The following is a 22,720-nucleotide window of genomic DNA, read 5'->3' as shown; positions in this document are numbered from 1 at the left end:
ATTTAGATTCAAATTTAACATCTCTTCTAATATTGTTAATATATATATATATATATATATGATTTACTACAAATATTGATAACATATTAATTAAAAAATGGCAATATAATAGTCACTTAGTAGTTAGTACTACGATTTAGTGGTATTGCTCTTCACTTGTAAGTGAGAGGTCTTAGGTTCAATTCTCGTCAAGGATGAATTTGAACCATATTATTGCTAGCCTATTGTGAGGATAAACCCACCCCCTCCCCCTCAGTACCTTAGTATCAGAGCCTAACCCTGGCTGTGGTGTGCCAACGAGGTCGTCGGACCCCTAAGGGGGGGTGGATTGTAACATTCCACATCGTCCAGGGAAGTGGATCCTTATATGTATATTCTCATTCCTACCTAACACGAGGCCTTTTTGGAGCTCACTGGCTTCGGGTTCCATCGGAACTCCGAAGTTAAGCGAGTAGCACGCGAGAGCAATCTAATTTTTTGGGTTCCATCAGAGCTCTCTGTTCTTCTACGATCTCTTTGTGATTTCTTTCTAATTTTTTGGGTTGTGTTTCTTATCGATTCCTGTGTTCTGTATTCTACAAGTTCTTGCACACCAGGTGTTTGTTTTTTGTTCTCAAAGAAAATTGATCAACCAGGTGTATATTTTTCATCCGTTTCAACATCGATTTCAGTTAAGTTGGATGAGACCAACTACCAACGACATGGTTCCGCTCGTTTCTTCTATACTTTAATCGATTTCTTGTTTGACTTCTTGATTCTAGATCAAGATTCATTTTTTTCTGCAATAACTTCTTGATTTTTTTTCTGCTCGGTTCCTCAGTTTGGTTTGTCTGCAACAAATTTGGGGGTTCTCTTCTAAATCTCTGTCTAGGCTGTTCATTTATACAACAAAAGCTATGGTTACAGCTGCACAATTGCAACTTTTGCAATCCCCAATTGTATAGTTGATTCCGTTTGTTTCTTCCTCTACTTGTGTAAAATTAGATTACACCAACTACTTGTAGTGGCATTTTCTGATGAAGATGATGCTACAAGGTCATGACATTATGAGATTCATTAATGGATCGAATCCTTGTCCTCCTTAGTATGCAGCAACCTCTACACATTATGTAATCACATATGAGTCATCTGCCATACCAGAATTAGATGAATTTAAAGTGTGGAAAATGCATGATCATGCTTTGATGTTGTTACTTACTGCAACACTTTCTTTATTTGCAATTTCTTGTGCGATTGGTAGCAAGAGTTTTGAAGAGATGTGGGTTCGTCTTCAAGACAAATTTTTCTTACCAATCACAAAAACTAGTATCATCAAGTTAAAGACTAATCTATACAACATTAAGAAAGGATCTGGTTCAATTTCCCAGTATCTTCGAAGAATTAAAGAAGCAAGGGATGCATTTTCTATTCTTGGTGTTACATTTCCTAATGAAGACATTGTGATCATTGCCTTGAATGGACTCCCTGTAGAATACAACACATTTAAATGTGTAATTAGAGGGCGTGAGAATGTCATTTCACTCGAGGATTTTCGTGCACAATTGCTCACTGAGGAAGCCATTATGGATTGTGTTCCTGCGCCACCTTTATTGTCTGCTATGGTATCTAAATCTGAGACAACAGGTTTTTTCTTTCATCTCTCTAGCTCTCATGTCCATGCTAGTCAATCAAGTAATATAACTGGTAACATTGTTGCTGGTTACAATCATGCTTAATCCAATTGTAGTTGTCACGTCCCGATCCCAACAAACGTCCAGGATTGACACATGACGACACCAATACCCGTATATCTAACATACCCAGCCTCTAGGATATGTACAAAGCACAACTCGAGAATCGAATTGCATAGTAGTTTTTCATATACTTTATGGCTGCATCTAACCTCCTCGTTGGACTGCCTACGTACCCTCATTAGGGATCAAGCCATTCGTAGTTCGTCATTTCACTACACTCGAATATTCATCAATTAAATTGCTATGTCTCAACAATAAATCACAATGCATAACATGCAACATTACAAGGGACAAACGATGGAGCACAATCATATTCATTAGTCATAAAGTTCAACGAGTCTAATCATAATTACCATAACCAACATCATTCCATAATCACATCCATCAATAATGCCAACCATCACATCATCAATAACACATACAACACGTTATAATGAGGGCTAGAGCGCCACAACTCGGCCGAAGACTACATCTCTGAAAAAGGGAATTTTGGACCACCCAATAGAACCAAGGCACCAAAGGGAATTCCAGACCATCACTCAACGGAATCCAATCAGGATACGATTACCATCACTCAACAGAATCCAATCAGGATACGATTCCATACCATCACTTAACAGAATCCAATCAGGATACGATTTCGGACCATCACTCAACGGACCATCACTCAACAGAATCCAATCAGGTTACGATTCCGGACCATCACTCAACGGAATCCAATCAGAATACGATTCTAGACCATCACTCAACGGAATCCAATCAGAATACGATTCCGGACCATCACTCAACGGAATCCAATTAGGATACGATTCCGGACCATCACTCAATATAATCCAATCAGAATACGATTCCGGGTGGAATCCAATCAGAATACGTTTCCGGATCATCACTCAACGGAATCGCGAAGTGGAAGGGATTCCGGACCATCACTCAATAGAATCCAATCAGAACTCAGTTCCGGACTACTTAACAGAACTATGGAAGTCCAGGAAGCATAACAATTTCCAATTAAGTTCAGAACTGAGTTCTGATTGGATTCTATTGAGTGACTGTCTAGTAATGCATTGTTTCGAATTATTACTACAAGCATCCATCACCTCGATCAACTCCTATTCTCAAGTATATGCAATTACTAAATGCATCACTTCCGATTTTAGTCTTAATTAGATTACTTGGAACTACTAATTAACACTATGAGATCCAAGTACTATTTTGGTTAACTTGAATTAACATGATCAAAATAAATGTTACATTTGAATGAAAACACTTAGAGAAAATAAGTGAAGATGCTACTTACAAATATAGATGTACCTGTATATAAAAGCCTTGATAGTTGGTGCATATATATATAAATATATATATATATATATATATATATATATATATATATATATATCCAAGGATATAAGTAAGTTCCTTTGAATAAGCATACATAGGTATATGTATACGGTAAATAAGGAAACAATTTCAACCCTTCATTAATTTATACATACATATAAGGATTCGTTCAACTTCAGACATAAGCAGAAAGGTCTGATAATGCTAAACCAATGAGACGGGATCAATATGCTCATCAACAATGGCTATTCACTGTCATCACAAGGATAAAATCTAGACCACGTCTGACTAAATGTATACTAACAACTCTAGCAAAATTGTACCAAATATGAAGATAAGCAATTTCACATTATGAGACAATATAATTGTCGATTCCCCATCATCAACATTACATTAATGCATTCACTAACTTTAACGCAACAAATGCAACATGATAAAAAGGTAATTTTCAAATAAGACTATACTTACATAATGTTAACCATCAGCATTTCATAAATCGGATGTCACACACCGGGAAATTCGACTTTTTCCAAAAATTCTCAAATTTTACAGGAATAAAGATCTCAACAAGTAGAGTAAACTTTATACCTGTGGCTAAGTCCAATTTGGCCGGGAAGGCCTTTAGATTGGCTTGCACCCGTCGAAAACCCTAAGGTGGGTGTTCTTCAATTCGGCTTCCTTGGTGTTCCAACGCCCTTACAACTGATTGGGTCTTGTTCTTAGGTTCAAGAGAAGTTGATCAAGGGTGATGGTGAATGGTGATACTCACAAGAACGACGAATCGCAGTCGAGAATTCCAGGGAGTTCTACCCGAATTTGGCCTTAAAAACCCTTCAATTTGAGCAAATAAGGTAGATGAGAGGTTGAGGAATAAGTTGTAGGTGGTGAATTGGTGCAAAAGACCTGAAAAATGAAAGTATTTTGGCCTGAAATTGGCCAGGTCAAAGCCCTTTTTTTTGTGGGTGCGCGAGTTCGAGATTTATTTAAAAACACTAGTTAAAACTTCGAAAAGTCAACGAAAGATAAAGATTGATTTCGAAAACTCAAACCCAATAACTATTCGATTTAATTCCCAAAATTTATAGAATTAAAATTAAGTAATAAAAATAATGTAAACGTGAAATACGAACTTAAATTACGAGATACATAATGAATAGTGAAATTACGAGGAAGGGATTTCACAGTAGTCCAGGTCAATCTAGCTATGATAATAGGGCTTACAATGGTTATATTTGTGGTCAGTCGAGCAATGGTAAAAATGTTGGTGGTTATAATGGTGTTTATAGGAATTTTCAGTCCATGAATTGTGGTAAAGGTCGATTCCATTACAATAATGGTCCAAGGTTTAATACATACAAGTCTTTTCCTCAATTTTCCCCTGGAGTTCTGGACTCACCTCCATCTTCATATCCTAAATCGCAGAAGGGTCATTTTGCTGCTCATTGTTATCACATACTTAATACTCACTCTTCAGTTTTAGCCCTTGAATCATGTCAAAGTACATTGAAAATATTCTTGGCTCTCATCCTCCACTGACAAAATATTGTGAATGTTGTTGGCCCAATTATGGATGCTTCAGTGGATGTAATCATGTTTATGGAAGGAATGGAGATTATATTCTAATAGAACATGATGTGACTAATGACATGACTAGTGAAGGAGCTGATAAGGAAAGAATAGAAAGCATGTTTGGTGAGAAGCTGGAAATGGTGGCAACAAAGAAAGCTAGTTTGTCTATTGAGTTGTATGATTTACAAAACCACACTCACCACACTTCATTGACACCATCATTTCAGTGCTCATATCATGAAATCAATGTATCAACTTCCTTGTGCCATTCAACAAGTTACCTTCCATCACTCGAATTTGATCTTACCATCAAATCACCTGATGAAAAATCAACACGATTCTCTTTGGGAAATTCAGAGACTGGTGTCATTCTTCTAGAGACAAGTAATACCTTATCAGATACATGCTCTTACCACTGGCAAGAAGACTATGACAACATTGAAAAACTTGGTGAAATGCATACCTTGAGTAGGTTATGTGATGGTGCAAGTATTGTTGATCTTAAGCTAGCATACCATATACTAATTACTGACAAAGGTGGAGGCCCTAAGTTTTTGTTTAGAAGCATTTATTTTGGATGTATTTTGAGAATGATATTTTCTTTCTTAATTGCTGGGTTGCTGAGCTGGCTTTTACAGTTTGAGTTGGAATTTCTTGTTGCTATAATAGATTACTTGTGCAATCGGTTGGAAGAATTTAATCTGTCTTTCATGACGTATCAAAATTTGTTCTTCCTAAACTGCACTAAGTCTAAAGATGTTGATGACAAAGGTATTAGTTTGACTTGTCACTCGTTGAAGATGTTGAACGGGTTGCTAAACGAATGTTGCTGGTTCAGTTTGTCTATTTACTCGAGCAATTTGCTGATATCCTAACTAAAGGGTTTTCTGTACCTTTGTTTCGGACTCATTGCAACAATCTCAAACTGAGATTAAGGAGGTATGTAAGGAGTAATCAATCTAAGGGTTATACTCTCGACAAGTGTCATAAGATTAGACAACTAGTTATAAGTTTGTTAAACAGTTAGCCTATATTATAAGCTACCTTAGTTGTATAAATACTAAAATGTTGATGTAAACAGTTAAGGGAAAAATCAATACAAAACAGATTGCTTCTTCTCTAAGAATTCTCTCTCTCTCTCTCTCTCTCTCTCTAAGTTTGTTGTGTTCATTCTCTGCTGCATAAGATCAATCTTGCTTAACACAGTTTCACTAAGAAATTGTTGAGAATTTCTGGCAGTTTGCTTGATCCAAAAGGGATATGTTCAACAATTTTACGGGAAAGGAAAGGTATGGTACTTGCAAAATTTCATGTTAAGTGGTAATTCATTGTCGTGCCAAGATGAAGGTCATTCTCCAAGAAGAAAATTGTTCGGGTTGGGTCGACTATATTTTCCGAGGCATCATCTGAGCATTCATTTGCATCACCATTTCCAGATGAATCAATTCTTTCAGTATTTAAATGCAGTGTTCTCGCTAAAGACAAATTTAAACCACATTATTACTAGCTCATTGTGAGGCTTAGCTCACCCCTCTAGGGTAGATCATTTCATTTGTTACTAAAAATTTAAAAATAAAAATAAAAGAAAAAGAAATGAAGCATTCTCATATGTACCTTAGTAATCAACAACGAACTTCTCATCTGCATCTTTTGGATAAACCCAATTCTCTTCCTTTTGAACTTGGTTGTGAAGGATAACTCCCCCTTTGCCAACATTAATGAAATCTACAGAACTCCCCCTTTGCCAACATTAATGAAATCTACAGAAATATTCTTAACAGAAATCGAAAACAACTAAGATATTTTAGCAACTTGCTTGACATACTAATGTCGAACAAAATTGAACTACGTACGAAAGTTCAAAGCAAGGGTGAAAATGAAAATTCATGTAAACCACAACAATGAAGATCATTATGTAAAATGGTGGAAGAGGATCTCTCTCTATGAGTACATATGAGTCGTACTAACCGGGCTTGACGAGTTGGCTGAGAAATTTCGGCATCGCTGTGTTTGGCAGGACAGAGTTCCAGTAAAGTTGATGTGGTGGTACAGGTAAGGCAGTAGCATGGCTTCCCGCCAGTGTGAATTGCATGCAACATCTGAGCTATCATTAGTAAGGGCCTAAGAGATATATTAAAAAAGTGTAATTAGTAATTAAATACAAGATATATCAAAGTAAAATCATATCGAAAACACTTACAGTAAGAAAAATAAAGATTCTGGAGATGAGGAACACTTTCATGAAGATTAAAAAATCAACAAATTTTGCAACGGAAGAGAAAACTCAGAGAGATTGATGGTAGTATTTATAAGGGGAGTAAGAAATGGAGGATTGAAATTGTCGGGATTAGGTGTAAACATGTAGCCTCTTTCATTGCCTCATGTAAAGTTTCTCCAGAAACAGCAACGCAAAGCATGCATGCAGATGCAGTGGCTTGCGCTTTTCATCTTTTGAAGATAAGATCGTTGTGTTTTTGTGGGGGAAATGGAGAAAGCTTGAGTACATATTTCAACTTTCTTCTTTTCAAGTTCATTCCTTTTCTGTGTAAATACTTAAATAGAAGAGTAAATTGTAGTAATAGTCATTCAACTTTAATCAAATAAGAGAAATGGTCATTTAACTAAAAATTCATTACCATTGGTCCTTTAACTTGTCAAAACGTGTAGCTATAGTCTTTTTCGTCAACTCCGTCAAATTTATGTCAAAATGAGTTATGTTGGAAGAACCATTGCTATAATTGGGTTAAAGTTGAAGGATCATTGCTCCAATTAGGGTAAAAGACTGTTTACTATCCTCATGTTTTGTGGTTTTCAACATTTAGTACATCAAATTTTTTTCGTCTCAGATTTATACCTAAAGTGTAAATTTTGGGACAGTCTCATACATCCGTTAGTTAAACTGTTAAATTTGTCGTTAATTGCAACGTGGCGCCATGACTGGGCGCCACGTGTCATCCACGTTTTTTTTTCTTTTCTTCTTTCTTCTACAATTTTTTTTCTTCCTTCTTCTTCTTTCCCCTTCTTCTCCTTCTTCCTTCTTCCTTCTTCTTCCTTCTCCTTCTCCTTCTTCCTTCTTCTTCCTTCTCCTTCTCCTTCTTCTTAATCCGAATCTGGGGAAGTTTTTTTTTTCTTCTTTCTTCTTCTTCCTCCTTTTTCCTCCTTCTTCTTCTTTCTTCTTCTTCTTCTTCTTCCGACGACTGCAACTTTTTTTTTTCTTCCTCCTTCTCCTTCTTTCTTCCTCCTTCTTCCTTCTCCTTCTTCTCCTTCTTCCTTCTTCTCCTTCTTCCTTCTTCTTCTTTCTTTTTCTTCCTTCTTCTTTTTCTTCCTCAAATTTGGGGAAGATGAAGGTTTTTTTTTTTTTGTTTTTCGAGGAAGATGAAGAAGAAGGAAGAAGGAAGAAGGAGAAGAAGGGGAAGGGAGGAGGAAGGAAGAAGGAGAAGAAGAAGGAGGAAGAAGGAGGAAGAAGAAGAAGGAAGAAAGAAAAAAAGAAGAAGAAGTTGCAGTCGGAGGAAGAAGAAGAAGAAGAAGGAAAAAGAAGGAGGAAGGAGAAGGAAGAAGAAGAAAGAAGAAAGAAGAAGAAAAAAAAAAACCTTCATCTTCCCCAGATTCGGAGGAAGAAGAAGGAAGAAGAAGAAGAATGGGAAGGAAGAAGGAGAAGAAGGAGAAGAAGGAGGAAGAAAAAAAAAACCTTCATCTTCCCTAGATTCGGAGGAAGAAGAAGAAGGAAGAAGGAGGAAGAAGGGGAAGGAAGAAGGAGAAGGAGGAAGAAAAAAAAAAAAAAGTTGCAGTCGGAGGAGGAGGAAGAAAAAAAAAACCTTCATCTTCCCTAGATTCGGAGGAAGAAGAAGAAGGAAGAAGGAGGAAGAAGGGGAAGGAAGAAGGAGAAGGAGGAAGAAAAAAAAAAAAAGTTGCAGTCGGAGGAAGAAGAATAAGAAGAAAGAGGAAGAAGGAGGAAGAAGAAGAAAGAAGAAAAAAGAAAAAAAAATTCCCCAGATTCGGAGGAAGAAGAAGGAAGAAGGAGAAGAAGGGGAAGGAAGAAGGAGGAAGGAAGAAGGAGAAGGAGGAAGAAAAAAAAAGTTGCAGAAGAAGGAAGAAGAAGGAAGAAGAAGAAAGAAGAAAAGAAAAAAAAACATGGATGACACGTGGTGCCCAATCATGGCGCCATGTCACAATTAACGGCAGATTTAACAGTTTGACTAACGGATGTATGAGACTGTCCCAAAATTTACACTTTAGGTATGAATCTGAGACGAAAAAAACTTGATGTACTAAATGTTGAAAACCACAAAACATGAGGGTAGTAAACAGTCTTTTACCCTAAATTAAAATTGAGGGACCACTTCTCCAGTTGGATTAAAGTTAATGGACCACTGATACAATTCATCTTATTTGATTTTTAATATTAGCCCCTTAATTCAACCTCATGTGTATGGCACTTGACTCATTCTGACAGAAGTTCTATCAGAGTTGATGAAAATGACTATAGCTACACGTTTTGATTAATTGAGGGACCATTATTAATGAATTTTTAGTTGAGAGACCATTGCTTCAATTGAGTTAAAGTTAAGGGATCATTGCTATAATTTACTCTAAATAAAACACAAAGCCTCCCATATGTAAACTTGACAATTTCTTACACAACCTGTTAACACGACACGTAAACGACACGAAAATAACAGGTTTCAGGTCAACACGATAACTAATCGAATTGTTATCGGGTCATACGATAAGAACCCGTTAATAACCTGTCCTTAACAGGTTTACACGAAAGTGACACGCGAGTAACTTGTTTCGACACGTTAAGAAAAAAGTTATTTTGATAATTTTAATTTTTTTAATTTTTTAAACTACTAAAAAAACTTATTATAAATACAATAGTTATAGTGTATATGTATATATTGTATATTAAATATTAAATATGTATATTGCATTCTTATTATATATAAATTTAAAAAATCTAAATTTTATTTATTTATTTAATTTTATAGTATATTATAGGCAAAGAGTGAGATTAAAAAAAATTATAAAACACATTAAAATAAAAGTATCAAGTAATTTAAAAATACCAAACACATTAAAAAAGTATAATAATTAATTTACAAGTGCAAAAAATGTGAAAAAAATATGCAAAGGCTCTTGATCGCATCCTCTATGCTATGAGTATGGGTACAATTTTAAAACCATACAAACCCTCATGAATAGTATTTTTAAGGGAGTTCAAAATAAATAAAATTCATAATCATTAATGTACAAGTCTAAAAAATGTGAAAGCATATATAAACATGCAAAACCCAACTCCTTTCATTTTGCATATCCTTGAACATTTGATACTTTATAGTAATGTACTAATGTTTTTTCATTAGACTCTTATTTTGGAGTATATAATACTTGAAAGACAAATGTTTTTTTATTTTTAATTTTTTAATTTTATGTTTCGGAGTAATATTTAGGTGACAATGTGGTGTGCATATACTAATTTAGTATTATGTTTTCTATTTATTTTGTCAAATTATGTTTTTCATTTTCATTATTTATTGATTTAAATTTTTTTTTAACAGATAACGGATCGAGTCATATTACCTGATAATATTAACGAGTCGATTTCGGATCAGGTCATGTTACCCGTTTACTTTAACGGATGTTACACGACACGACCCGTTAAGATATTGGGTATGACACGAATGCCAGGTCTACCCATATGGTTAGCCTCTTTTATAGCACTTACGGGTGTTTTGTAATGTTTATAGGCCCAAAAGTTTTACTAATTTTTGGGTCTGGTTTTCTAATCCTATAAACAAAGGTTCACTTGGTCTTTTAAAAGAAGCTGTCGTTGGACCAAAACAAATTGTTTCATTTCAGTGGTTGGACCAAACCAAAACAACCAAAATGACGTGGTTTATGATTTAGGGCTTTTAATTTTTTTTCCCTTCTTCTTCCACTCTCATCTGCAATATTTGCCTTCCAAGCTGCACCGATGATTTCAAGCCATTCTTTAGCCGTTTCCGAGCCGCATCGACCGGTTTCAGGCGAATTTGGTTGCTCCCGCTCTCGTATTGTGATCGACACCGATCTAAAGAATGGATGCTTTATACATTTTTTCAGTTTGGTTTGCACAATTGACCCCGATTTAAGTTGTCCCACCTATGAAATTCCTAATATACTGTGGTGTACTTCATATTAAATTATAAAATTATATTTTCTTTTAACAATGATATATTTACATTAAGAAGAACGGTGTCTATTAGAAGTGTTGATTATGATTAGTTAATGTTGTGGTTAGGCAAAAGGATTTGCCAAACATTTGTTTAGGTGTCCAGATCAAACTGTATTATAATTCAATCACCAAAAACATGCCAGCTCAGCTCATCAAAAAGAGAGAAATATTATTTTACAAAACAAATGAACCATTCCTTCCACGGAACCAAACACAGCCTTTAGCATTTGTCATCCTATCCTAGTAGTCCAAATTTATATAAACTAAATTAACAAGAAAATATATGTAATCACCCCTAGTAGCTTAGTGGTTAGAGACATATTTCAGGCACGTAGCCACACAACACCCTTGTGTTTGATTATTGATACTAGTGAATCACACAATAGCAACCAGGGAAATGTTGAAATGTCTTTTTGAGTCTTTCTGACCCCTAGAAAAGTGGACTGTTGTAATGCAACCATGTCCCTTTTTAAATTTAACTCTATATGAGTCTTCCCGACTCCCGGAATGGTGAATTGACATGGCGAAGCCACATATGGTCCCTTTTTAAACTTAAACCTCTTGCGAGTCTTACTGATCTCGGAAAGGTGAATTATCGTGCCAAAGTCACCAGCTGGTTTCTCTTTAAATTTAATTTTGATGATTTTTTGTATAACTAAGTAGTATGTAATATTAAAAAAAAAAAAATTACATCGTCGAGGCAGCGAGCAACAACACAATTATATTTTGGCTTTTCCCTCCAAGTGCATTTGACTGATGGCTAAGAGAACTGACTGAATCCCCCTCCCCCCCCCCGGTGTAAAGAATTTACTTGTCTGTGTACCGTTGATTCGAAATTTTGATGGTTTATTTTTTTGTATAATTAAGTAGTCGTATTAGTAATAATAAAAAAATAAATTTGTAAATGTGACAATTGGTATATTGAGGTACAAAGATGAGGTATTGGTATATTCTCCTCTTCGGCTTCGAAAACCAAATCCCACAAAAGCAAGTACAATAATAAAACTATTTTTTAAACAAAATAAAAGCACCATTAATAAAATTTTAATCAATCATGTTGTTGCATTGGAACACCAACTGCCGCGCCCGACAATTCTCTTCGAACCGAAACCCCCCAAATCTTCTTCCGTCCAACCTCCTCACCGATCCAACAACTGCAACTGAATCTAAATTATTACGAAGCTCAGAGCCATGGAGGTCGAGGTCGAGGTCTCCGGCACGAAGCCGTCGGCCGACGCGAAATTGAGGAGAGTGGATTCGCAGCACAAGGATCAGCTCCGCGTGAAGAGGAAGACTCTGCAGGCGGTGCTCGAGCAGTGCCAGAGAGCGCTCGAGTCGCTCGGTACAACTGGGGGTGCTGACGAGGAGGACGATGGGGATGATGACGAAGATGAAGACGATAACAGTTCTCGTGGTGCCGCCGTTGACGACGACCGCCGACAGGGAAGGGGATCGACGAGTTCGCTGGCTGACTGCGAAGCCGACGAGGTATGGATTGTTGATGATTTTGATGAATTTAGGGTTCTGTGTGGGAATTGGGAGGTTTTGGGCTTGATTTGGGTTGAATTTTTGGCCTTTTGCAGGTGAATTATATGCACATAGCTTGCAATTTGATAATTTTGGTTTGGAGTTTGAAATTGGGATTCGGGTGGTTCTTTAAATTTTAAGACTATTTGGCATAAATATTGAATTAAATAAGAATCGAGCTGCTCCCGGTACAATCTATATGGTGAATGGTAGTTAATTGTGAGCTTCATACTTGATTACTATGGTTAATGGCGATTGTCGAGTTTGATAACTGTGTCGAGTGTGGACCCGTATTTCTTATAAGGTTAGAGGATGTAGCTTTCCATGATCGACTTTCTCGAATTTGATAACTATGTTGCTTTGGTTGGCTCTGTAAAACAATATATCTGCCAACCAATATGTAATCTGGCACTACGCAGTGGACGTCCGAGTCCTCTATGCTAACCTCATATGATCTTTTTGTGTGTTATGATATCTTCACTGAAAAAATTGGTGTTATCTTCAAAACTTGTCTAGTCCAAACTGAAACCTCGTATCACTAGTATTGCTTTTGCTATTAATTTTTTTTCCTAATAAGGGACGGTGTACTCTTCATTATGAAAGCTTTCCATATTCTGACATAGGTACCATGTTCATCTTGATGCAGTTATGCAACCTTCTTAAATCTAGAGTTGAATGCCCTGACTTCCTTCAAAAGCTTCAAAGTGCACAAGCATCAGTTCCGCAAAATATACCTGGTATGCATCCTAACATACGTACCATGTTCTCTATATGTGTACTTGCTGAACTGTTCTTGTATGGCAGCAGAAGAAGGTAATTCGTGGGATCTGGTTAGTGAGAATGATCTATGGGAAGATGAGGATAGCAAATTTGGTGAAGAAGACTACGTTCTTGTTAGGCAAGAAGATATAGTAGAGGGTATTGCATGCTTTATGGCTGCATACCTGTTGTCCCTTAAACAGACTAAGGTATCTTGAAACTCTGATGAGCATAACTTCATTTGATTTTTTAGTTTGACTACCACAACTATAATTGACACAGATGCCAAAAAAAAAACACCATGTTTAACGCATACTGAGAAAGTTCCACCTATATGACTGTCTATCAGATTAGTGTGTGCAAGCCATATCCATCTTCGTTTTACAAAGAGAATGAAGAAAAGAAAAACGGAGATTGATTATTTATCCTGCTTTCTGAACATGCTAGGGATAAACAAGCATAATGCTAATTGAAATTTTTGGCCCCACTTTTGGTCCTAGTTTCATCCTAATCTAGTATTTGGCTTTGACCTATATGGCGAATATATGGGCATGCATATGTCCTAAAGTTTTTGTACTACTTGATCCATGATAGTCTTGGTTGGCCTTTTGATCTTTTACATTTACTACTATTCTTCCTTTTTGTTAGGGGTCATCTATACGGTAGCCTACTTTCCTTGTATCTTATCAGTTATTACTCATAGATGCCACTCTTAATGTTTCCCTACATAGTTTTAAAATTTTTATTTTCCTCACTCATGTCAGACACCTTAGCGTTATACCATCTTGACATGGATAAGATGCTAATACATAGTCGTAGCTTCTTGTTATTTGCACTTAATTGGTTCCACTCTCAATCTGTCTATACCAATTAGATTTCTAAATTGATCCTTTCTGATTATTCCTATCATTTCATCTTGACATCTCATCTCTGTTAGGTGGATATTTAACTCTTGCTTTTGCTTTAAAGCCCATCATCGTTATGTAAAAGCATGGTTTTTTACTCTTTTAGGAGTACCATAATGCAAGTAGATTAAGAGGTTCAAACCCTTGAATTCATAAGTAATGAACTATTACGCATTAGCACTAGTGTCAGAATTTTTAACTTGTTGACATGTCAATACCTTCAGCAGATTTTTTTTAATTGTGCATATGTAGCCTTTTTTGGTCATTTGACCATGTTTCATACACCAAATTGGATTGGATGGAGGTATCCACTCTTTTTAATTGGTTGTTGTCTGATTTGCAGGAATTGACCCCTAATCAACTTCAGGAAGGTTAGTCTAATATCTGTTTTTAAATTACTTCTTAAGTTTAAATGGATATAGAAAAATCTAGCTTCAAATCTTGTAGTGCTATATACATGTTGTGCTTTATTTGATTAGATTTGGTGTCCACATTTTACAAATGGAATCTTACATGTACTATTCTTGTGTAGCCCTTAGCAAAACATTCTCAGTGAAAAAGAAGAAGGGAAAGCTTCGTAAAGCGTGGGACGGAAGTAAAGTTATTTATAACGTAGCATCGTGGGGGGCAACTGCAATTGGGTAGGTTACTCTTACTTCAACCCAATCTTACCTAATCTGATGGTTTTAGAATTTCTCACCGTCATCATGCAGCATGTTGTGGATTACTCTCATAATTTAACGATTTTTACTTACTGAACTTTTACTAGTGCAACTTTATACAGCAATCGGTGTCTCGGTCTTAATTTAAATCTCTTCTTTGACCTCCCTTTTTTGTTATTTACAGGATATACCAAAACCCTGTAATCATAAGGGTTGCCACAAAAGCCTTCTGGACATCTTGCCAAGTTCTATCAAAGTTTCTCTAATTTGTCTCTACTGCTGGGGGAAAGGGAATTAGTGTTCAAGATTTGCATGTTTTATTCAGTACTTTGTGTACTTCCAACGCAGCGTCGTGTTCTACAAGTCTGTAACGTTACTGGCATTCGTTTCATGATACGGATGTGTTGATTCCTTGATGAAATTTAATCTTGTAAATATTTGTTTCTGATTGAAGAGTGCGGTTCAAATTTATGTAACATAGCACTGAACGCGTGTCGGACATTTTAGATATTTGTTTACTGCTGCACGAAGTCACGAAAGATGTCTTCGATCGCGTTAGGTAGGCGTTTTATGTAGGAAAATTTCAAGATGTATTGCTTTCTATGTCGGACGTTGAAGAAATAAAGCAAAAGGATGGCTTTTAAGTGAAGCCTCATATCATAAAGCATCTAATGTCGTGAATCTACGTTTCTCCAAACTTGTTGGCGTTTGGTTAGGGATTTCTCTTGTTCAAGAAATTTGGACAAATCTTTGTCCACCAATCTTACGTGCGCAAAAGAATGATAGAACCAAAAGAGGCAATCTTATTTTCAGTCTCATTGTTATGTAGGAGGCATTTTTCAATGTGACCGGTACCCGGGATGGTACATCATGTGTCATTATACAAATTGTGGGATATGTGTGCTAAAAAGTTAATAACTTCACAAATAAAATTTCTCACAACTTTTATTAAAACATGTGGTGTATCATTTGTGTTCCCGTCACAATTAAAAATTTCTTGTTATGTAGCTAACTACTTAACATAAACATTGCTCGCTCGGGGAGGTAGCAAGTTGTGTGGCAAAATTAGATCTGTTATGTCATGTAGGAAAAACGCATCCATAATAGAGGTAGCAACTGAATTAGTAAATTAAAGAATTAGCAACTGACCTTGTAAATACTTTTTCATGTTAGCAAATTGTGTCTTGCAATATAATTAAAATGAAATATGAGCCCCGGAAGATAAAATAAAGTTAAAATATTAATATTTTAAAGTGAGATAAAATTTTAAGAGTTGTTGAAGAGTGGGTTTAAGTGACAAAATTTTAAAATAGCATGGTACACTTTTAAAGAAAAATTTTGCTAACTCCTTTGTAGATGCTCTTGGATCTAGTGATATTGCTCTTCACATAAGTAGAGATCTTAGGTTCGATTCCCACCGAATTTGAATCAAATTGTTATGGCTAGCCTATTGTGAGGTTTAGTCCACTCTCTACCCCTTAGTGCAGATAATATCGAATATATGAGTTCAATCAATAGTTCATTATGAATATGTTGGTAGGTACACCGTTAATATATTTGATACATTTGGGTGACCGAACGAACTTTGATTTAAATTATTTTTTTGTAAGGAAAATCTTCATGAAGATTAAAAAATCGAATGGTTCATCATAATTATGTTTCTTAGAGCAACTCCACCCATGGAGCCTTTCCCCCTGGCAATCCACTATTGAATCCACTCTTTTGAACAGTAACTGCCTTTAATGAATAGTAACTGCCATTAATGAACAGTAATTGCCATTTGCATCTCCACCCTTGGAGCCCTCCCCCCTGGCAATAGGCAATAAAATATTAGTTTTTTTTGTTTGTTTAAATAATACAAAATAAAATTATTTGTAATTTCGGATAAGATTTTTTAAATCGTTCTCGTTGCGCCACGTGTCTTTTTATAAAAAAAACAATTATTTAGCGATGGATTTCGATAAGATTTTTATCCAATGTCATCGTGCCACGTGTCGTTATCTTTTGAGAATCTTTGACGATAGATTTTGATCAGATTTTAACTCATTCAAAATTGCGCCACGTGTCATTATCCGAAAATATAATTATTGGAGATCGATTTCGATAAGATTTTTATCCAAGAAATTTGGTATGAATTAAACTCCACATTTCTCGCAACTGCATCTCATTACCCGTAAGGGAATTATGAGTAACTTCAACCCAGCTAGTGCACAACGCAACATCTTCAAGAATCGACCAATTCGTACCTGCATCAGTAGTCATTTTGTGGAAAAAAAATTGGATGGAAACTTTGAGAGAAAGATAAGAATTTGATTGAAAGTGGTTGAGAAAATATGAAATTGTGGTGTAAGGTAGATGGAGAAGAAGTGGTATTTATAGAAAAGTAAAAACAATTTTTTACAATTTTTTTTTCAGATTTTTTAAAATTTTTTCGGATATTTTCCTTTTTTTTAAATTTTTTTTTCCAATAATTAATTTCTGCTGTTGGATTTAAAAAAATTTGAATTCCAACACTCCAGATTATGCCACGTGTCACAACGGTAAATTTACTTAATTTTAAAACTATTTTTTCTTTATTTATAAAGCATATTAATATCGACCGTTGATCTCAGATCGAACGGTTGATATTAAATCAGATTTTTTTTTATTTTTTTTACCGTTGAGATCCAACGGTCCAAATGAAGGAGCCGTTGAGATCGAACGGACCGTGGGAAGCCACGTGGCTTCCCAATGGTAACTGACAGCTTCTGCAAGTGGCCTGATTTTTCTGAAAAGGTGTTGGGCGACGCGCCCCCACGCGCGAGTGGGGTGCACGCGCCTGACAGAAAAAAAATAAAAAAAGGGTTGGAGCTCGGGCTGCTGGGCTGTCACAAATTGACAGGCCCCCTGCTTGGGCCTTCTTCAAGAGCTCGGGCTCTTCATGGCTGGAGGTGATTCACAGGGCCTCGGGCCCTTTCTTCTCCCCTGTCCCCCGGGCTACCAGCAAGGCTGGACTTGCTCTTAGTAGCTCACCATTGATATATTTGATGATACATTTGGGTGACCTAACGATCTCTGGTTTGAATGATTTGTTTTTTTTTTAGTAGGGATGATCTTCAAATGAAGATTAAAAAATTGAATGGTTCTGGTTATGAAACTTCTATGGCAAAGATATGTTATTTGCAAACGGGAGAATAAATATGTTACTTGGTAGCTACACCGTTGATATATTTGATATAATTGGGTGACTTAACGATCTCTAATTTGAATAATTTTTTGTAAGGACAATCTTCAAATAAAGATTAAAAAGTGAACAGTTATGATTATGAAACTTCTATGGCTAAAATACGTTATGTGCAAATGGAAGAATGAGTTCATTCCTAGAGAGGGAATGCAAGTATTATTCCTTTTTGTGTGTGTATGTTTACGTAAGTTTAAGGGAAAGAAAACTAATTAGTCATGAAATCCTAGGGATGAAGGTTGGATTGTTTATTTGTTATTTGGAAAATGTTAAGAAGATTCTCTCAAAGTAAGACTCTCTATTGACTTTCTCAAAGTGAGAATCTCTATGGACTTTCTGACACCTCACAATTTAACATTAATTTTTGTGGAAATATTATAAAATATTGTGCCAAAAACATGAGGTGGCAAATAGTCCATGGAGAGTCCTACTTTTGAGAGAGTCTTCTTAAAATTTCCCTTGTTATTTATACCTCTACCTCAAATCCATCAAAATCCATCTCCTATTAAAATCCTAGCAAATTTGGATTTGGATGTATTATTTAAAATCCTCTTAAATCCTAATTTGACTACACCATGATTTCAAAGTCTTTGAAAATTCTAAGTGACTAAACCCGGATTTTAAAGTCTATTAAAATGCTATCCAATCCTATCAAATTCTAATTTAACTACACCTCCTTAGGCTAAATCAAACCAAATCAATCCGCGCTCATCCCTAATCACAGAAGTATTTAGCACTAGGCGTTGGGCGGTGGTGCCCCGCCCCGATTTTGGGCAAGGCGTTTGGAAAATCGACTAGAAGCTAGGCGGCCCTAGGCGGAGAGTTAGGCAGGGCCGAGGCAGTCCTAGGCGGATTTTTTATATTTTTTTATTAATTGTGTGCTTTTTTCTTTTTTGGTTTCATGGTGGTATACTTATAGAAATTGTGTACCTAATTTGCAAATGATGGATTTACTACAAGTTCATCCAATAGTAAAACAAATTTAGTCTATGTCTAATCCAAGGTTGAATAATTTAGTCTATGTCTAATCCAATACAAGGATCATGATTCATGAACAAGAAGAATTTAGTCTGTCATCCAAATCCTCCTCATTATGATTATATGCTTACTGTTTTTTAAATATTGAACTTTTTGGATGTATATAATTTGTGATTCTTCTAGTTCTATTTTTGCATTTTATCATTCTTTTATTATCCATACAAGTATAGTTTTTTTAGGTGTAAATAGGCACTTATTTACAATATATATAATAAATTTACATAAATCCGCCTATGCCTAGCCGCTAGGCACTAGGCCCCTACCCGCCGCCCGACTAGCGCGTAGCGATTTTTAGAACCTTGGTATTTAGACATAAAAACATAAGGTAAGAGATGTCAGTATTACGGTTTATTGATATTCCTTTTTACTTGTAAGTGAGAGGTCTTAAGTTTGATTATCGCTAAATGTGAATTAGAATCACATTATTGATATCCCACCTTTTTAATGTAGATAATATGGTTTGTTAAAATATATATATATATGTACACACACACACCCAAGGTAAGGTGAAAAAAAAAAGGAAAAAGAAATGATTTTTAATAGTATTGTTTTTGTGGAAAACTAACCAAAACACCCTCAAATGTTTCATTTTAACCATCATGACAAATTTTTTAATAATACCCAAATTGGGTATGGGAAAGAAGACAAGGAAGTGGAAGAAAACCATTTCAAAAAAATCACATGCATGTTCAAAATAAAAGCAAAAAGGGACTCCAAGGGATAGTCATGCAGCAAGCTCACATGCATTTATCAAGACAAAGCAAAAGAAGACAAGCAAGTTCACATGCAAAGCAAAAACAAGACAAATAAGTCATATCACGTTTCAGAAACAGTGCTGACAATTTCAGCAATAGTAGAAGATGATAAGTACCAAGGAGATGTCCATACCATACATCTGTAAAGATTTTAATTTTTTAAAGAGGAGAATATTCTCACTCAATCTATATAAGAAAAGTTTCCTTCATTGTATAAACACACCTCAGCATCTCAACACCTGCACACTCTACTCTCACCATATACTCACACCATCTCTAAACATCCGTAGCCTTCATAGCATCCTTGTAAACACTTTCTTGAAAACACTTTCTTGTAAACAATTATCTTTGTAAACATTTTATATATCTGTTGACCCTAAAAACTACCAAGCCTACGTGGCACGCATGCCGAGTAATCTATGAGCTAACTACGTCATTCAGTTGTGTGCGGGGCGTGCCAACTCGACGGTCGAGCTTAGCCGGGGAGTAAATTGTGTTGATGTCGCGTTGGACACGCTGTTGACTTCTTGATGTTGTGATTGCGGCCGAGGAAGGAACACGTCTCGGCCTTCGCGTTCTAGAGCCTGAAGACAAGGCTGCTAGTTCTGCGAAGTTCAATATCAAATTCAGCTTTCAATGTGCCGAATGTAGTAACCTGTAACACCTCACTTCTCCGAGAAGGCTAATGAGATGACCTCTGCCAATAAGGATTTGAAAATCCTTCTCGACCGAGACTTGGATAGATAACCAGTAGGCCTCGACGTAGTGCTGTTTATCCAAACTGAAGGTGCTCTGCGATCGGTTGATTCTACCGCTCCAGTGTTGTTTATCCAAAGTGAAGATGTTGCCGGTTGCCTTTACAGTGCTGTTTATCCAAACTGAAAATGTGTCGACGGAAAAGGAAAATAAAAATCTCAAGGTTGTTGAGAGGTTTCGCGTAGAGCGAGGGTTTACGCAAGGCAGTTTGTGTGTTGAATTGGAGGGGGGACCTTTTCCGTTGCCACTGCATCTGTATTTATAGAACTGATGTACTTGCTTGGCACAGCTAGATAATTGTGTAGAGTCTGACTGCAACTCTGACTCGCTAAATAAAATCTGATTATCACATCAAAAGCCTAGACCACTTAGACTTCTGATCTCATAATAATACCTCTATCAGAAACCTTTAAACCCATTTGATACGTGGCATCACCATGCAAAAAGCCCTAGCCTACCTAGGTTTCATATGTCATCATAACACTGCCACCAAAAACCTAGCTTCTCTAGGCTTGTCTTATCATCATCATGCAAAGTCACCATTTTCTTCCTTGTATTGTTGCATGCATCCTGACCACATGAATATTAAATTCATTTTTAATTATCACCATATTTTAAATGGATAATAATCTTTTCAGAACCCAATATCATTAGTAGTTTCCAAGTGACGTCATAATATCATCCTTTTCTGCATGCTTCATTATCTGATGCCGGGCATATCCTGATCCAAACCACACATCCATACGCCAAACATCCACATCAACCTGAATTATGCCGCCTGTTTCCTAGCTTGGAGATATACTATTTTCATAAGAAAATGTCAAGATAATGAGATTATTAAAAGATAATTATGATAAAAATCATAATGTTATCTTTTAAAATTAATAAAATTATCTTCACTTTTCATCGACGGTGTGGAAGTATGCTTACTCAACGGCCTCGATGACTCGGGCCGATAGTGTGATTTTGGGTCCAAACAATATCAATAAAAGTTCAAGTGTACAGTTTCAAGCAATCTCCAGGTCTTAAGTAAATTTTCTTTTCTTTCTTTAATGTGTTTGTTTAAATAGACTTCTAGTCCAAAATAAGGAAACACTATTGTGGTTATATTATTAACATGCTAAACTGACAATCATACTTTGTTCGAGCACTCTGTTATAGTTGAATGTTTGCCATACAAATAACTGAACATTAACCAGGGTATCTCTCAGTTCTTCGTACCTCTGAGTTCAGCCGTTAAGGCGTTATACTTGTACTGTGAATGGTCATCATGCTGAAACATGTCGAGTTCCATGTGCAAGGTTTTATGTCTAGTTGTTATAATGGTCATCCGACTATTTAACCGGGATTGTTGTACGAATCTGGTATCAGAGCCAAATTTAGCATTTTAATAGTATAATTATAATAGTAAAGTACCTTGAGGACGGAAGTCATTAATACAACTGATATCACATTTGTTTATTTTGTATGAACAACATATATTATTGTCCCTGTAGACCTTGTCAACCACAACCACCAAATATTTATTGTCCCAGACACCCAACTATAACTAGCATAAAGAGAAGATTAGCATATATATCCAAAAGAAGTAGCAAGACTTTGAAGAAGTAGCAGTTTTATCTTGGTTATCTTGAACATCCTTCATTTATTAGTAAATATAATAACACAGAAGTGCAGCATAAAGTTTTAGAAGCAAAAAGAGCAACAGATCAAACTTTATAGAACTTGAGAGAAGAAATAGAGTTTCTAAGAAACCAGTTAGCAGTAACTTTAGAGAAAGGTAGACTGTAGTATATGATAGATTACCTTAATTTAGAAATTAGCGAACCTCAAAAAAGAAAAATAACCTTAGACCAAAATAGTTTAGTTTGTTATTTTCCATTAAGAAAGCATAATCATATTTTGCATAGTGAAGAAAACCCGCAAGCTAATAGTATTGTAGATCTTATTATTAGTCAAGCAGAAAATATAAAATTAGAAAATAATAAGCATAATCATTTGTTAAACCAGTTGTTACAGCATTTTCAGAAAAATTCCATAAAAATAATTAGACAAAATTTAGATTATATTACATCCCAGTTAGAAGATAATAATAAAAATATTCAAAGGTTTCCTAGCAAAAGAGAAATAAAAGAACTTGTTGACCTCATAGATAGTAAGCCTAAGCAAGTGGAACTTAGATCATTAGAGATAGCGAGCAGTTAAAATTAGAAGTTCAAAAAATTCAATTAGTGTCAAGGGAGT

At 35.8% G+C, this 22,720-nt stretch overlaps 1 protein-coding gene across 2 annotated transcripts; it reads left to right on the top strand.

Annotated features, from left to right (window-relative positions):
- Window positions 1–11,896: 11,896 nt before the first annotated feature.
- On the top strand, window positions 11,897–15,371 carry LOC126633159 (uncharacterized). Of its 2 annotated transcripts, none has more exons than XM_050303712.1 (6): window positions 11,897–12,342; window positions 13,028–13,118; window positions 13,189–13,349; window positions 14,389–14,416; window positions 14,578–14,686; window positions 14,892–15,371. In XM_050303712.1, the coding sequence occupies exons 1-6, from the start codon at window positions 12,046–12,048 to the stop codon at window positions 14,971–14,973; spliced, it is 768 nt and encodes a 255-aa protein (XP_050159669.1). In that variant the 5' UTR covers window positions 11,897–12,045; the 3' UTR covers window positions 14,974–15,371. The 2 variants fall into 2 exon arrangements, with proteins under 2 accessions (XP_050159669.1, XP_050159667.1); XM_050303710.1 differs by having other exon boundaries at window positions 13,186–13,349.
- Window positions 15,372–22,720: the final 7,349 nt, after the last annotated feature.

This window comes from Malus sylvestris, chromosome 8, assembly GCF_916048215.2.
Source record: "Malus sylvestris chromosome 8, drMalSylv7.2, whole genome shotgun sequence".
Taxonomy (NCBI): domain Eukaryota; kingdom Viridiplantae; phylum Streptophyta; class Magnoliopsida; order Rosales; family Rosaceae; genus Malus; species Malus sylvestris.
This window is presented reverse-complemented; position numbering and strand designations above follow the sequence as displayed.

Coding starts and splice junctions, on each gene's coding strand:
- LOC126633159 (XM_050303710.1), top strand. CDS start 12,046: ATGGAGGTCGAGGTCGAGGTCTCCGGCACGAAGCCGTCGGCCGACGCG. Junction 12,343..13,027: donor CTGACTGCGAAGCCGACGAG/GTATGGATTGTT, acceptor ATCTTGATGCAG/TTATGCAACCTTCTTAAATC. Junction 14,687..14,891: donor TGGGGGGCAACTGCAATTGG/GTAGGTTACTCT, acceptor TGTTATTTACAG/GATATACCAAAACCCTGTAA.